This window comes from Watersipora subatra, chromosome 4 (genome assembly GCF_963576615.1).
Source record: "Watersipora subatra chromosome 4, tzWatSuba1.1, whole genome shotgun sequence".
NCBI classification, from domain to species: Eukaryota; Metazoa; Bryozoa; class Gymnolaemata; order Cheilostomatida; family Watersiporidae; genus Watersipora; species Watersipora subatra.
This window is the reverse complement of record NC_088711.1, coordinates 10,898,196-10,913,930: the sequence shown is the minus strand read 5'-3', so window position 1 is coordinate 10,913,930 and position 15,735 is coordinate 10,898,196. Positions and strand designations below refer to the sequence as shown.

The window sequence follows — 15,735 nt, the reverse complement described above, 5'->3', positions numbered from 1 at the left end:
AATGGGAAATGTTGTTATATTTTAAATTTAAATCAATTTTCTGTCCAAAGACTTTTATTACCCGGGCAACGCCGGGTAGCACAGCTAGTATTGTCCTATACTTAAATGTCTGTACGCGATTTTACTTTGGTGCTTTTTTAGACAGTTATTTGTTAAGGTTAAAGGCCATTTAGTACACAGGTCAACAGATCTGTTAGTAAAAAAGCCTGTTTGTTGTAAAGCATTTGGTGAAAAGGTCAACAGTAGTAAGAGTTATGTCTTTACCACTGTTCTTAATTACTATCTCTGTAGTTCAGATGGTCAAGTGCTGGTCAAAAATCGCAAGTTGGTGAAACTGGCCGTTGTCTTAAAATCATCTACTCTGACATTTATTTTGTACCCCATGAGCTTTTTTAAATATTCCAAAATTTGATTTTGACTTCATTAAAGCCTTCTCATAATATTCAAATGAAGTCATTTATTTATCAAATGAAGAGAATTCATAAATTAATGCATTATATTTATAAAATAAATATGCTAGAAAAAGTATCAAGAGTATGATATAGAACAGTAGTGAATGAATATAAACAGTTGAACAACTGTCTCTACACTGCTTTAACATCTACTTGATCCTCTTAACCAATTATAAGTCCTGTTTATATTTATATTCTACAAACTCATGGATTGGTTAATGCCAGAGTTATATGCCCGAGTACACACTAATTGCTGTGCCAATAGGCTATGGCTAAAAGGTACAGTACATTTATGCAGCGAATATCCTGCTTCCTTGAATATAAACTGTTCATCAATAAAAATTAATACGCACTAAGCAGTCCCATCTCACCCTAGAATCAAATCTAATGAGTTTACTAGTTGTGACAAAATAAAGGGTTTAGTTAACCCCTGTAGCTTGGGGTAACACTGTCGCCGGTTTTACTGGACCTGAGTTAATTTTCACCGGTGCAGGAAATTGTCCTACTTGTGTAGGAAGTTGTCTTCTTGGTGTGGGTACAAGGAGTTGTCTTACTGTCACAGGGAGTTGTCCTACTTGTGTAGGAAGTTGTCTTTTTGGTGTGGGCACAGGGAGTTGTCTTACTGCCACAGGGAGTTGTCCTATTTGTGTAGGAAGTTGTCTTCTTGGTGTGGGTACAGAGAAATGTCTTACTGTTGCTTGTACAGGAAGTTGTCTTACTGTTGCTGGTACAGGAAGTTGTCTTACTGTTGCTGGTGCAGTCCTGACCAGCAAGTTTGCTTGAGGCATGAACTGCTGTTGATATCTGCTGACTTTGGCATCATATGCAGCTCTATGGGCTCTCCTGTAGTTGTCTATAGCTTGGTGTGCTCCAGGGTCATTTCTGATTGCAGAGAGAAGGAGTGCATCTGGTATCTCAGGCGCTTCATAGGCATCTGGTCTTTCAAGCATCTCAAATGGGTCTGGTTGTTCTATGAAGTTGTATAGAGGGACTTGAGCTCTATGGGACGAGACTCTTTGAGTCGGAACTGGAGCAGGAGTGACTGTGTTTGGTGCAGAGCGGACTGGAGGCTGCATTGGTGCCGCCTGTACTGGTACTGCCTGTACTGGTGCTGCCGGCACTGGTGCTGCCTGTACTGGTGCTGCCTGCACTGGTACTGCCTGCACTGGTACTGCCTGCACTGGTGCTGCCTGCACTGGCGCTGTCTGAACTGGTGATGCCTGCACTGGCGCTGTCTGAACTGGTGATGCCTGCACTGGTACTATGGCAGGAGCGACTGATGGTATGGGAGCAGCACCAACATGCCTTTGTGCAGGGTTACTAAACTGCTGCTGATATCTGCTGACTTTGGCATCATAGGCAGCTCTGTGGGCTATCCTGTAATTGTCTATCGCTTGGTGTGCTCCAGGGTCATTTCTGATTGCAGACAGAAAGAGTGCATCTGGTATTTCAGGTGCCTCATAGGCATCCGGTCTCTCAAGTATCTCAAATGGGTCTGGTTGTTCTGCAACGCGATAGCATATCTACATGAATGATGAGAATCACCATAAACTACTTCTAAATTAGAGTAGATCAACTTCCATTGACTGGTTGTAGCCAAAGTTGATGTCAAGAAATTTACAGCAATAGGTAGCTAATACTGTATTATCTTTGCTCAAAAAAATTGGGTTTGTTAGATTTCATAACATGTTGACAAACATAATTACAAAATGTCTTACATTGGTTCATGTTTTAAACTAAATACCTAGTAGGTCAAACATTTTAAAGATATTGACCGCATAATGAATTACTGGGTGCATGAAGAGGAGCGAAGAAACATCTTATTCTATTTAAAGTTTATATTTGGGCTCTCATAACAAACCATAAAACATGAAAATATATCATTTGTTGGTCAGGATAAAATATCTGCATATACACTCCCTGATAGTCGGTACTAATGATTTTCTCTCGAGTGATGTAAATTTTGAGTATTTCGATCTTGCGGGTTCGGGTTTTGACTTGCGAGTTCGAGTCTTGATACACGAAACCATCGAGTAGAGTGGACAAAAACTTAGCCTATTGCGCTCTGAGCACTTTAACAACCCGATGCGAGCACGAATATCATTTGTTAGAAAATAGTACAAAATAATAAATAAATTGAATAGAATTATATCTGCATTGTAAAGTTTAAGATATGTTCGTTGTTTGGAAATTTTAGACATGAATCCGCATCAACAAACCCGATACCCAAAAAACCCGTTGGCCAATAAGTACTCGTGCCAAGCTTTCCTAGCTACTCGATACTCTAAAAGGAGCGAGTTTGAACTCGTTGGCCAAGTACTCGTGCCCAGCACTAGTCTGTAATATCAACTCATAAAATAAGCAATCGTATTATTTTAAACTGTTTGAAAGAAAATTTGCCCGATTATTGACTTGTGTGCTAAGATAGTCAAAACTAGTTAAGCTCATCTAGTCACTCCTAAACATGGTGGGATTTACACGCTCACCTGTAGTTCAGCGTAGTTATACAAATCTAGTTTAAGAACTACAAACAATATATTAATATACTAAGCAACAAACGAACAATCTTGTCATTTATGAAATTAGAGTAGTTTTAGATAAACTTACCGATGAACCAGGCTGGGTTTATCCTACAAAATTTCAAAGAGGATGCATTATCATCGGCGAGTAGACAAGCAAGTAATGGAGAAATAGGTTCATAGGTTGGAGTTAATTTCGTGAAAGGGACTACTAACAAACTTTTTACGAGTTTCTATGTGTCGCTGTCTCACTTTGTTATTTGTCGTTTTTGCTCTTTTATTTAATACCAGAAAAACTGATACTTAACAGATTTATCAAAACTCAGATTTTAGCTAAGATTAATAAGTAAAGAAGTTTCATGTCTGCTATATCAAGCTGTCAAGCTCATTTTTAACTTTTCAGCTCAAATTTTTTTTAATGTTTCACAAAATATTAGTGACAATATGTATGTTGTCACTAACAACTCATATTAAACCTATTTTTTGTGTGTGTAAATTCTCACCACTGAGTGGCGCCTTTCCAATGTCTAAGTTCATATCTAAATCTAAAAATCTATAGATAATTAGATATGTAGAGATGAATATTTTGTACTTATTGAATTAAAATTATTTAAAATGAAAAACTAAGTAATATGTTTATCAGTTTCAAGTAGAAGAAAAAAACATAGAATGGTAAGTTTGACAATGACAGGAAAGTACCATCTGCTTCCTAAAGTGTTATAAAAGATAGATGGAGAAAATTGTAAGTGATTTTTTCCTTAATAAAAGATTAAAGTTATAATTTACCTATGAGCAGATGTCCTCCCAGACCACTGTCCCAGACATAGCCCAGACAAAACAGTGACAAGTAATACTATGAACGTCTTCATGTTGGCTGACTGACAGTAAACCCTGTAAATATTTAGTTAGTTAAACTTGGAACAACTTAAATGTCTTAACTTTCAAACGTCAATACAAGAAGACAGCACAGTTATCTACTCACCACTCCTTTAGATGCTTGTTCTAGAACAATCTATTGACAACTGATGATCCATGAGGAGATCTGTGTATTTATATTCATTTTCCATCAGATGCTTGACAGTTTACTAACCCAACCCTTTCTATTCACAAGGTTATGCAAAATCCCCTCAAATGTCACTACCTTGCATAATTAAGTTTCTATTTACGCAAAAACTTGTAATTAATTTAAGAATAAGCTATTTTTGACGAAACAATTTATTTTAGGTTTAAATATACCTTTTGGGGTGTTTCCAATGTGGTGGATTAATAGAAAGATAATAGTGTGACGTTAGCAGCAGGTTGAGGTAAGTAGAATATAGACAAACATCAGTCATACAAAGCTAATCACTTATTTAATACTTTTATCTGCTTGTATCTCACCCTTTCATTACACATCTAATACCATGAGAGCAGTTTTAAGCTGACAATGCCATAACATGATAGAGTTTTAACATGCCATGTTGTACAGGTTTCCAACCAGGGAGAACATCGAGTAAAAACTTTTTTACAGAAATTAATTTATGTATCACAGCTCAAATTGCACTGACCCATCAACCTTTTGTACACTCGTGTTTATCTCTACATTAGCACATTGTTCAAAAAAAAGAAAATAACAGTTTTTTGGCACTGTATTTTTCTTACCTTCAACTCAAACCTTGACTTTGCTCCTGATAATCAACTATAGTTAATAAATTAAGTCTTGTACACAAAACAGTTTGATGAACCATATCTTTAATCTTCCCTTTCTATCTTCTCGTCATTGTTTATACATGTATGTAGAAAGATAAATGTGAAATGAATACAAGTAATAAATGATAAACAATAATCCAATATTGTAAAATTATAGTTACTAACTGACCAATCACAAACTCTACTTGGGTTTTTGAAGGTGGACTCATATAACTGTGCATATTCCAACACCGAGTGACATGAAGTACTTGAATCAGTATAGCTTATTATCATCAAACACTTTACTGGGTAATATAACATTTATCTCATATTCATTTCTTATAAACCCCTGTGATTTGCTGACACACTTAGACCTTATAGACTTATCAACTTTCAGTCTCTCTGAGTTCTTGAGGGAGTCAACAGAAACAGATCACTGCTAAACAAACTGACTAAAAAAAGATGTTAATATACTTGAATAGTACACATTCATTTCTTCATTTCTTAAGCTCCATATTGTACATTGATGTCTATTCCTAGACACCCAACAATAATCTTATGCATATTCAAGAAGTTCTTGTATATAGGATAGGTGAAACTTAGAGAGAAATGTTACAAAACAGCACAACAAGCGCAAAAAATTCCTTGTTCCCAACATTTCTGCTGAAACCTTTTAGTTTAAAAAGTTTTATGCAAAGCATTGATTTTTATTATGATTAATTACTGTATTTTAGAGTTTATTTAATTGCGTTATTTTCATATGAAATAATTCAGTTTAGGCTTTTAAAAGGTAGCTACTAACAATCAATCATCACAGCCAAGCACCGAGCTAAAATGACTTTTAGAACTGAAATAACATACTGTACATGTATAGTGAAAATGACACAGGAAACAGGTAATAAAGATTAAGACGATGCAAATATCAAAGTCTAGTTTAATAAAATACATACTAAAAATTTGCTTTATGTTTGTTTAATGTGCTGAAATTATTTAAATTAAATTCAAAGTTCACGTTATGTCTCAAAGGTAAGAGTGCTATACACTATGTACCGTACATAACAATGTTACAATTAATTGCAGATCATAGCCACTAAATACACCAAAGTTACTGTAACTATAATTACTAAGGTTAATATACTATTTTGTTATTAATTTTCAATATGTACAGTATGTATATAAAATTTTAATGTTTTTTACAAGGGAGTGTTTGCATTAGATGATTACTATGGGTTTTTATAACCTCTATATGACATTTTTGCCTTTCGATGCCAACACCAGATCAAATTAATGTCGTATGGCGAGTGTCTACTGTACTCTGATTTGGTGAGTGTTAGGTTTCCAATTGGTCAATATCATTTTCTGTCAGTTTTATAGCTAGTAATTACTTTTAAATTTATTTTAATTGTTGCTTTTTGCCCTAGTTCGCTTGCTATTGATTGATCTTGTTAAAAAGATCCGTACAGACAGTCTTAATGTTAATTATTTAAAACAGTTTTATATTATATAGTTTAGATTAATTATAATAATTTCTTTTGTAATCTTGTTACCACAATGATTCTGCTTATATACACTATATATTTTCAAATAGAAAAAAAAGAGGTGTAGGATGTGTGATAACCACCTCTTTTGGCTAATTGAATTAATAATAAGAGATGAATTCATCTGACTTGGTTGGCATTCTGGTATTCTAACCTTGTAATACTGTTAAGGGTATGTAAATAGATATGTGGGTATTTCTATTATTTTTGAAACTTTGTCATTTTATGAATTGTGTATTGATAACTTTTGTCTTGAGACCTTTAAGTGTAAGCTACAGAAGCCCTCAAATTGTTGTATAAACTGCTATGAAAGTTTGGTTGGTATATATTTATTTATAGATTTGCTGTTAGACTAACTTTCTCGTCAACCAATGTTTTATTTTTTCACAGACTCCAATTTTGTTATAAAAGCTAGAGTTTTAGCGGAGACATTCTTATGGCTGTAATTCAAACTACTATATAACTCGAGGAAAAGAAAAAGCCAAATAATAGTAATACAAGAATTACTTCACTAGATATTAGCCTAACAGTCCGGAGCAGTCTAGTGTTTCAATATACTTCAATACACATTTGACTATTGAGTCAAGGTTGAGTCAAAGTTACAAATAACATAGACCTGTATAAGTCTTGTTTAAAAATATTAGTATATATCAGTTTTTATTTTCCTGATGACCTGATTCTATCCAATGAATCAAGATGCACTGAGATGCCTATGGCATCAGACTTATCAAACAACATTCAACTTACCAGAACCTGTTGTTAAACACATCTAAAAATACTCCTATAATTCACCACCGCCCTTTCTACTATAGACTTGTATATAAATAGAGTCAATGAAATTGTAATTAAGCCAGAGGAAGGCCTGTGTGATCATAGCCCAACCTGGCGTGAGTAACATTGAGTAACATATTCGTGAGGTTTTACACTTCTCACTTGACACCCCAGAATTGAGACCACCACAAGCCTTGCCTTGTACTGTATATGACATCACAGCATCCATTATGCATAGTAATAAGATTATTATAATTATAGTGACAGCTTATTATTTATACTCTATTATTGACATTCATTTCCTTATCCAATAATTTAAACTAATAAAATTTGAGTCAGTAAGAAATAAAGTGTTGTTATCATAGATGAAATTTGAATACTTACCAGAAATTTTGTCAAGAATGTAACCTATATATTTTAGCCTTTACTGACATAAATGTCAACTTTTCCTTACAGATAATGGATTATGAAGATATGTATGTCGTCTGTCTCCAGAAATTGATAGACTTCTGACTAAATCTGACTTTATACTAATCCTAGTACTAGTTTAATATGTTGAGACTTTTGCTATATCAGTTTTTATAGTATACTCTAGCTTGTGTTCTCTTCCTAAATATGGCTGCCATTATAGCAAAGCATAGTATACAGTATGTAGGATATGCTATTCATAGCTGAAAAAATGGCTTATTTGGTTGTAAATGCTGTGAAGAGTAACAACTTCTGACATATGTACAATAATGTTTTCAGTGTACATATGTACTGTACAGTAGTACCTACTGTGTACATATGTACAATAGTGCCTTCAGTGTACATATGTACAACAATACCTTCAGTGCACATATGTACAATATTGTCCGCAGCGTTTTTTGTTATCACGAGAAAAGGTTTATTGCGTGTTGAATACCTTTTACCAGGTTAGTTCTGTGTTTTAATATCTCATGTCTTTTTATGAAAACTTTGCATGCAGAAAAGAAACATAAAGTTAGAATATAATAATATATAATATGAAGGAGATCAAAGTGGTAAAATGTGTCTGATAGGAAAACAGACCAAGTATCTGAAAGCTGAAACAATGTCTTATTAAGAGTTGTCTGCTAATGGTAGTTCGTTGCACAGTACATGTATTATTCAGCAGCGCAAATATTACAGCTGCAGGAATATTGACCAATACATTGTCCATAAAGGCAGAACATTTTTTTACACCTCCTCATGCAATCCGCTTCGTTACAGACTTCTAGAGCTGAAACAAACATTTATTTGTCAATAGACAAATGACAAGTGTCATTTATTAAAGTGAAAACATACTGACGAAGTACCAAACAAATTATCGCTAGATAAACCAAATAAAGAGGGTGAATAAATCAGTGCACCAAACTAGGAATAGAGTGAGTATAGCTGTCAAAAACTTAATAAAAATAAAAAGAGCGCAGCAGTTCCCAAATATTGGAGCTGAGGCTAAGTGGTATGGGAGACTTCAACAGTCAGTTATGGCATGATATTTTTAAGTATACCTATCAATAAATAGATATGCTCAGTTTATTATAATAACAACAAAAAATACAAATAAACATAAACTATCATGATTTAACAAAACAGGATTCATAAATCTTACAGCACAAACAAGAAAATTCTTGCTGTTATTTCAGCTATAGACAAAGCCCTTCTCATTGTGCAAATGGCTAATAAAAACACAATGTAATACATCGAAATTAGAATCTGCCCCTACCATGTCCGATATTTTCAGTTTCATGTCATTACATTAGTTAGACTATGGAATGCTAAGTCATTCTAGAGAGTACATATTACTCTATGTTACTTGCAATACTAGCAAGTGGTAGTTGAGACACCTAAGGGATAGCAGAATATAAAAATAAGGTTTATGTCTTAAATATTGATTGACTGTACAATGTCAAACACTTGAAGATCGGTGTCAACCACCTAAAGATCAGTGTCAACCACCTAAAGATCAGTGTCAACCACCTAAAGATCAGTGTCAATTACCTAAAGATCAATGTCAACCACCTAAAGATCAGTGTCAACCACCTAAAGATCAATGTCAACCACCTAAAGATCAGTGTTAATTACTATAGTAAGCAAGCATAACATAGGTAATTAACACTGATCTTTAGGTGGTTGACATTGATCTTTAGGTGGTTGACACTGATCTTTAGGTGGTTGACACTGATCTTTAGGTGGTTGACACTGATCTTTAGGTGGTAATAGTCCTAAACATGATTACTAAAGGGTCAATCTAGTAGCTACGAGATTATAAAAAGTGATGAATGCTTGTACTGACCAAAATTAGATAAATAATTGAATGAAGCTGTTTGCAAATTGTGCCAGCTTTGTTATTTATTATCGTTATGAAACCAGCATATCTAACGTTTTTTGACTCGGTGTTTTTTAAACTATGTAGAAGTGTTGTGACTGTTTTTTGTGATAATCTACAAGAGGATATTTTAATCTGTCACTCTTTACTTACCATAGCTCAGACTGATGGCTGAAACCATTACTAGTAGCAAGACAACTGCGAGGAATCTCATCATATGGATCGGAGGCTAAAACACATATAGAATTGTAGCCTATATGATTGTAAATTGTAAAAAGATAGTTAGGAAATTATGGACTATCTAAAACACTACTAAAACTAGCTTATCCAACATGACTGTGGAGGAGAATAATATTAATAATAATGATGATGATAGTAATAATAATAATAATAAACACTTAGAAGAAGCAAGTGGAGAAAGTCCACAAACCAAGTGATACTAGCAGAGTCTGCGGAGAGATAGTAAAGACACGTATGATGGAGTTGGAGAGCATCCTTAAAAAACTATCAGCCATGTTGCGACTGCTGACTAAATGAGGGAAACTATTGACAATAATTGATAGTAGCCTATAAACAACAGCCTTTCTTAAACATTGCAACACTAATAATGATAGTAAAATCAACTCTGATGTTTTATGGTGGCGATGATGCTATTGACAACTATTCTGGTCTATATAATATAAGACCAGGTTATAGCATGAGAGACAAAGCTAGATCAATCAACTATTATACATGGACGACCTCAAAGCCTATGAAATGTCATAACATGAAATAGAAATCATCTTTCCTATACGTAGTAAGAATATTTATTGACGTTATTGAAATGAAATTTGAACTGGAAAAAGATACAACAGTACAGAGATGACTGTGAGATACGACAGTACAGAGATGAGTGGGAGACACAACAGTACAGAGATGACTGAGAGACACAACAGTACAGAGATGAGTGGGAGACACAACAGTACAGAGATGACTGAGAGACACAACAGTACAGAGATGACTGGGAGACACAACAGTACAGAGATGACTGAGAGACACAACAGTACAGAGAGGACTAGGAGACACAACAGTACAGAGATGAGTGGGAGATACAACAGTACAGAGATGAGTGGGAGATACAACAGTCCAGAGATGACTAGGAGACACAACAGTAGAGAGATGGGTGAAAGATACAACAATTAGAGGCAGGTGAAGACTATAAGTACTTGGGAATACCGGAAACTATCAATGAAGATCAAGGAAGAATACGCCAGAAGGCTGATAGAGTTGTTGAAGTCAAAGCTGCATTTAATGAACCTTTCAATACATGGGCTGAATCTCTGTATAGATATACATGTACAGTAGAGCAGGTATTGTAGAATCGGCATAGGAAGACTTGAGACAAATAAACAGCAAAAACCCGAAAGTTGGTACTTGATGGCGAAGTACAACAAGATGCATCTCAAGTCTGATGTTAACAGAATCTACATAAAATGAGAACAAAGAAGATAAAGACTAAGAACTACAGAAATATTACAGCAGAGTATTATTAATAGAAGTATTCATGAGTAGAGAAAACTTGGCTATTTTCTGCTATTAGTATGGTATTTACAGTATATACAATCTAAATGAAGAATCACTCATCACCTTAAAAGTGTTACAAGACCCAACAAATACATGAAACTTGTATCTGTCTATATTTAGCATAAATCTAGCAGATAGATGCTAAACTTGATTTTATTACTATTACTTTATATACATATACATCTGCAGTCTGTTTGTAATACATTTGTATAACCAGTTTTTGAGCTAATATCTACAAATTTATACATTTGTTAGTAAAAATACTGCAGCACCAACTTGTCTATATATATATATATATATTTCTCAAAGTATGTCCGTATGTGTATTCTAGGTTTGATTGTCCGGCTATAGCAATTATTAGAATAGCGTAGCTGGGCAACAATGCTGACACAATGTAATTGCCTACCGGCATTACAAGCTTACTAACTAGCTTAGTAGAATTTTCCATTGGCAACGTGCCTGGCCAACAGCTTGAAAGTTACAGTTGCTTGACAAAGTTTTAAAACCTTTACAGTTGTTTTTATTTTTCTCTTAATTTATTTCAACTACACAAAACACTTCTCTCATGATATGTAGTTTGTAAGTTAGAATGAGAAATGTTGTTATATGTTAAATACAAATCAATTTTCTGTCCAAAGACATTTTTATTACCCGGGCAACGCCGGGTAGCACAGCTAGTTCAATATATAATAGACCCTGCATCAAGGAGAGATGAACTTAACAACAGGACCTCTAGGCAACGTTGCTAACCAATTCATAATCACATCACTCTATATAAATGATGACAATAACCATTATACTACTAGTAGATGCATTTCCAATCAAAGCTTTTTCTTCCCTTAGCAGGGAAAGACTCTGATTCTTTGAATGAAGTCTTTTATCTAGAGTAAATACTTACAGGTAGCGTTTCACTTCTTAACTGACAGCAACACACTGCAACACATGGTTCACTCACTTATTTATATACCTAGCAGTTGGTTTCTAGCTCAATGGTTTGAACTAAGTAGATCAAATGGTCTTTGCTTAGCGATTGACTCTGTTGCATAAGCGCTATCAACCCATAGTACAGCAATGTTGCACAATTATGCTGAGTGGTGACTCACTCTCTTAAACTTTTAGATGAGTGAGCCACTCATAAATTTAACAACGTTTTAGAATGAAGTAAAATACCTGACAAAGAGTTTGATTAGATGTGGCCAAACTCAAAGATAGAGGATAGATAAACATGTACTCTGGCTAGCTGCTGAAGAAGCCCAAAGATGCACCTGTATCTGAACCTGTTCCTGTCCGCTGGATTACATCTATACTGCTGAGAAAAGGACTCTAGTAATGCAAAATTGACTGTTCTTTAACAAATTTTGCATGCACCTTTAGAAAAATATGTTCACAACTCTATGAAGGAAGGAAGAATGGGGGCCAACTTAGACCGAGATACAAAGATTCAGCTAAGGGTAACAGGAAGTTGAGGGAACGAGACACAAGCAGATGACAAAATAAGGCAGAAAACAGACTTTCATGAAAGTCAGTGATAAAACCTAAACCATATGACAGTCAATGTCAAAACAACTGATATGTGTGTGAAAAAAAGAGTGTATAAAAATATTAAAAACAGTATTTTGTGAAGCTGGTTAGTTCTATGGGCAGAAGTTATAAAATTACACAAGTGATACTAGTAACACTCTCTTATGACAGACTCCATAAACAAGTATGTGAGACATGAAAGGTATCATAAAGCCAACTTATAAATAGTACTTTGGCAACTGTATATGATTGTTTTAATCAGACTTGCACGAATTCATAAACTCATGGAGCTCTGATGAAAGTGTAATGGTTTTTGTACAGTTTTAAAGAATTCTGTACAGTTTTTTTAAGGATTAGAGAGAGGACAGTTGCAAATAGGTGAGGTTAGAATTTCCTATTTATTCTTTATTAGCTTTAAACACCTTGAAACCTGTGACAATAAAATTGATAATCAGTTGACAATTAGGTAATTCAGTAATTCACAAAATATTAACCAGTAAATAAATCAAACAACTCTTGTAACAGCATAATTCAAGAAGGATGACAAAATGCTAAAAAAATCAAAATAAAATACTGACTGGTGACATCTGCATCTATTTAATCCAAACAATATTCCATGACAACAGTAGAACATTTAGGTAGTATCATATCAAACTTACGTTGTGTCATGAATTTAAAATTAAGAGATTATTCCTACTCAATGGGAATTCCGACTCAGTAAGCCCATTCCTATTGATCCGACAAATTGGCCTGTGGCAGCAGGAACAAATGATAAAACTGTATAACAAGATCTGTGTAACTACTTGATGAAATAAACAGCTATGAAGTTCGGTGAAATATGAAAATGGATGCGAATGTAGTAATACAAATCAGGCTGAGGTTGCCTTTGTTATTGTTAAGTTGAAACTCAAAGAAATTTATTACAGCCATTGTCCAGTTAGAAGAGAGTACTCAAACTGAAACTGATTCTGGGTATATTTTATGACTATTAATTTGGTTGGTAAGTCGAACCAAGGTTTAGGATTCACAAAAATATTGGAAAGCCGACAGAATAAACCTTCCTTGAATGAATTAATGCTTGTCTTGATCATTTTAATGTCCAACTGAACATCGAATATCATAAACTATACAGTTATACTAAACTGTAAAATATTCGTGTTGGGTAGGTTATAATTAAATTTTATAGTTATATTCAGCTCTAATCGTTAAAAACCAATTTTAGTTAAACATAGTTTTGTCTGCTGCTTCATATTTTCAAACCAATGCTAAAGAAGCTTATAAACCTTAAATTTGCTTGGTTTACTCTGTACTAAAATTGTAAATATAATATTTGATCTTTGTAATATTTTGTATTGTTGTTGTATGAATTATTTATTATCAAGTAAAACATGCTCTTCTTGCTAAACACAAATTAGCTAAAAAGATTTTTTTAAATATGGTTTTTGAACAATGCAACTTTAATAAAAAACCTTTTTAGCTAAAATAGCTCTGTTAAAATAGAAGCATCATAGTTTATAGATGGATAAAAAATGACATTGATGTCAGAAACAATGAGTTGGTATTAAGAAAACAATGCTGCATCTAACTGACATTAACTGGCTTACGCTGCCATTACAAAGGTTCTAACTTAAACTAAGCTTTATACACGAGATCATTAAAGTTGACATTTTAGTGACCTTCAGACTCACCAGATCGCTATCTCTCTGAAACCTTTTTAGTGTCATTCACTAATTTACTTGCTTCAGCATAGAAGTATGAAGGGTTTGCTACAATAAAGACAACACATTTCTTCTCTGCTAGAGAGTAGAGGTCGATGTCATAGTTGTTGATAAACTATTTTAGTTATACCACTTTATACCATTATATATTATATTATATATATTGTACAACTGTTTGCTATAAACATATTATTATTAGTATTCAACACTAAAGATAGTTGAGGGTTTGCAGAGACGTCTGGTGAACTTACTAGTATAAATTGATAGGAATGATTTCTACGAGAACAAGGAAAATAATTGTCAAAGTTATTTATAAAATAGGCTGTGAAATATTGTGTTGGCAACAGTAAGCCTTTTACTCAGGTAATCAGTACTTTCACATAGAATTCTTGCTTATGAAACGTGTGGTATTGAAAATCTACTGAAAAAACAACACTGAGTTGAATCTAGTGTTTTCCTGTCTTCATGGTTTTTGCACACGATTCTGATACAGTGGTTAGAGTCAGCCATCCATATATGACACGACAATCCTGTGCCATGTAGCGCTATTGTACTATAGATATTTATAACTTACAATGACAAGTTATTACAATGGTTAATCGTTCCGTGATAGATACACTCTTGTGGCTGGGTAAAAAACATTAATGCTTGACATTTTGCCAATCATCTATATACTAGAAATTTCCCTGTCATAAAGCTCACGACCAAAGTGATATTGGAAAAAAGAAAGGGTACTGATGGTGGAGAAATGCAATATTAGCAGTCAAATGACACTGCAGTGCAATAGGATAACTGCAATGGTAGCTGTAATGTACTGGGTGTAGGTGTTATTATATACAACAAACAGCAATAATGAATGGAAAAGATTATATGTTTATATCTCTCCCCGCAATAGGAGAAATGCAATATTAGAAGTAAAATGCACTGATATTATTAGAATAATCAATATTATTAATATAGTAATAATAGAAAACCAATGCAAAATTTTGTTTACATTTCAAAACGTCATAGTTAACAATATCAAGAAGTTGTGATATTTGTATAGATTTTTAGAAAATCCATTTAACAAAACTATTTAAAAAAAATAATAACAGTAACATATTGCCCAACATCGGTCACTATATACTTTGATCTTGTAAATTCGAATGCTTATTCTTATAATTAAATCTTATAAAATCGAATAATTATAATTAAATATTGTAATAATCTCATAAGAATCGTTAGAAAAAAATATCATCTTCATTTCCTTTACTTTCACTGCTATGGACATCAGTTGGAATACAAAAGTACTCATACGTGTCCAAAATGTCAGTTACTTTGAAATTGACAAAAAAGAAATGAACTTTTCAGTACTTCTAAGTTAATTACAGAAACCTTCGTCAATTGGACCATGCTATAGACTGGTCAAATGTGCACGTTTTTTTTTTGTGAAATGTGCACGACTTAATGGTTCTATTCTATGTCGCTTGGCGTTTCATTCGACGGTCTTAATTTTGATAAAAATAGGGTTGTCAAGTTTTAACAACGATTTTAGGCCAAATTAATCTGCCTATTTATGTATAATCCGATCAGACGGGTAAGGTTTAGGGAATTTTCAACAAATAATAAAGACTTGGTAACATATTTAAATAGGTTTATATGCGTTTTGTATCGTTA

At 33.7% G+C, this 15,735-nt stretch overlaps 1 protein-coding gene across 1 annotated transcript; it reads right to left on the bottom strand.

Moving 5' to 3' along the window:
- Positions 1-434: 434 nt before the first annotated feature.
- On the bottom strand, positions 435-3,988 carry LOC137393743 (MAGE-like protein 2). Its single transcript, XM_068080426.1, has 4 exons — positions 3,954-3,988; positions 3,758-3,862; positions 3,060-3,082; positions 435-1,956 (listed from the first exon to the last, which is right to left on the bottom strand). The coding sequence occupies exons 2-4, from the start codon at positions 3,838-3,840 to the stop codon at positions 872-874; spliced, it is 1,191 nt and encodes a 396-aa protein (XP_067936527.1). The 5' UTR covers positions 3,841-3,862; positions 3,954-3,988; the 3' UTR covers positions 435-871.
- Positions 3,989-15,735: the final 11,747 nt, after the last annotated feature.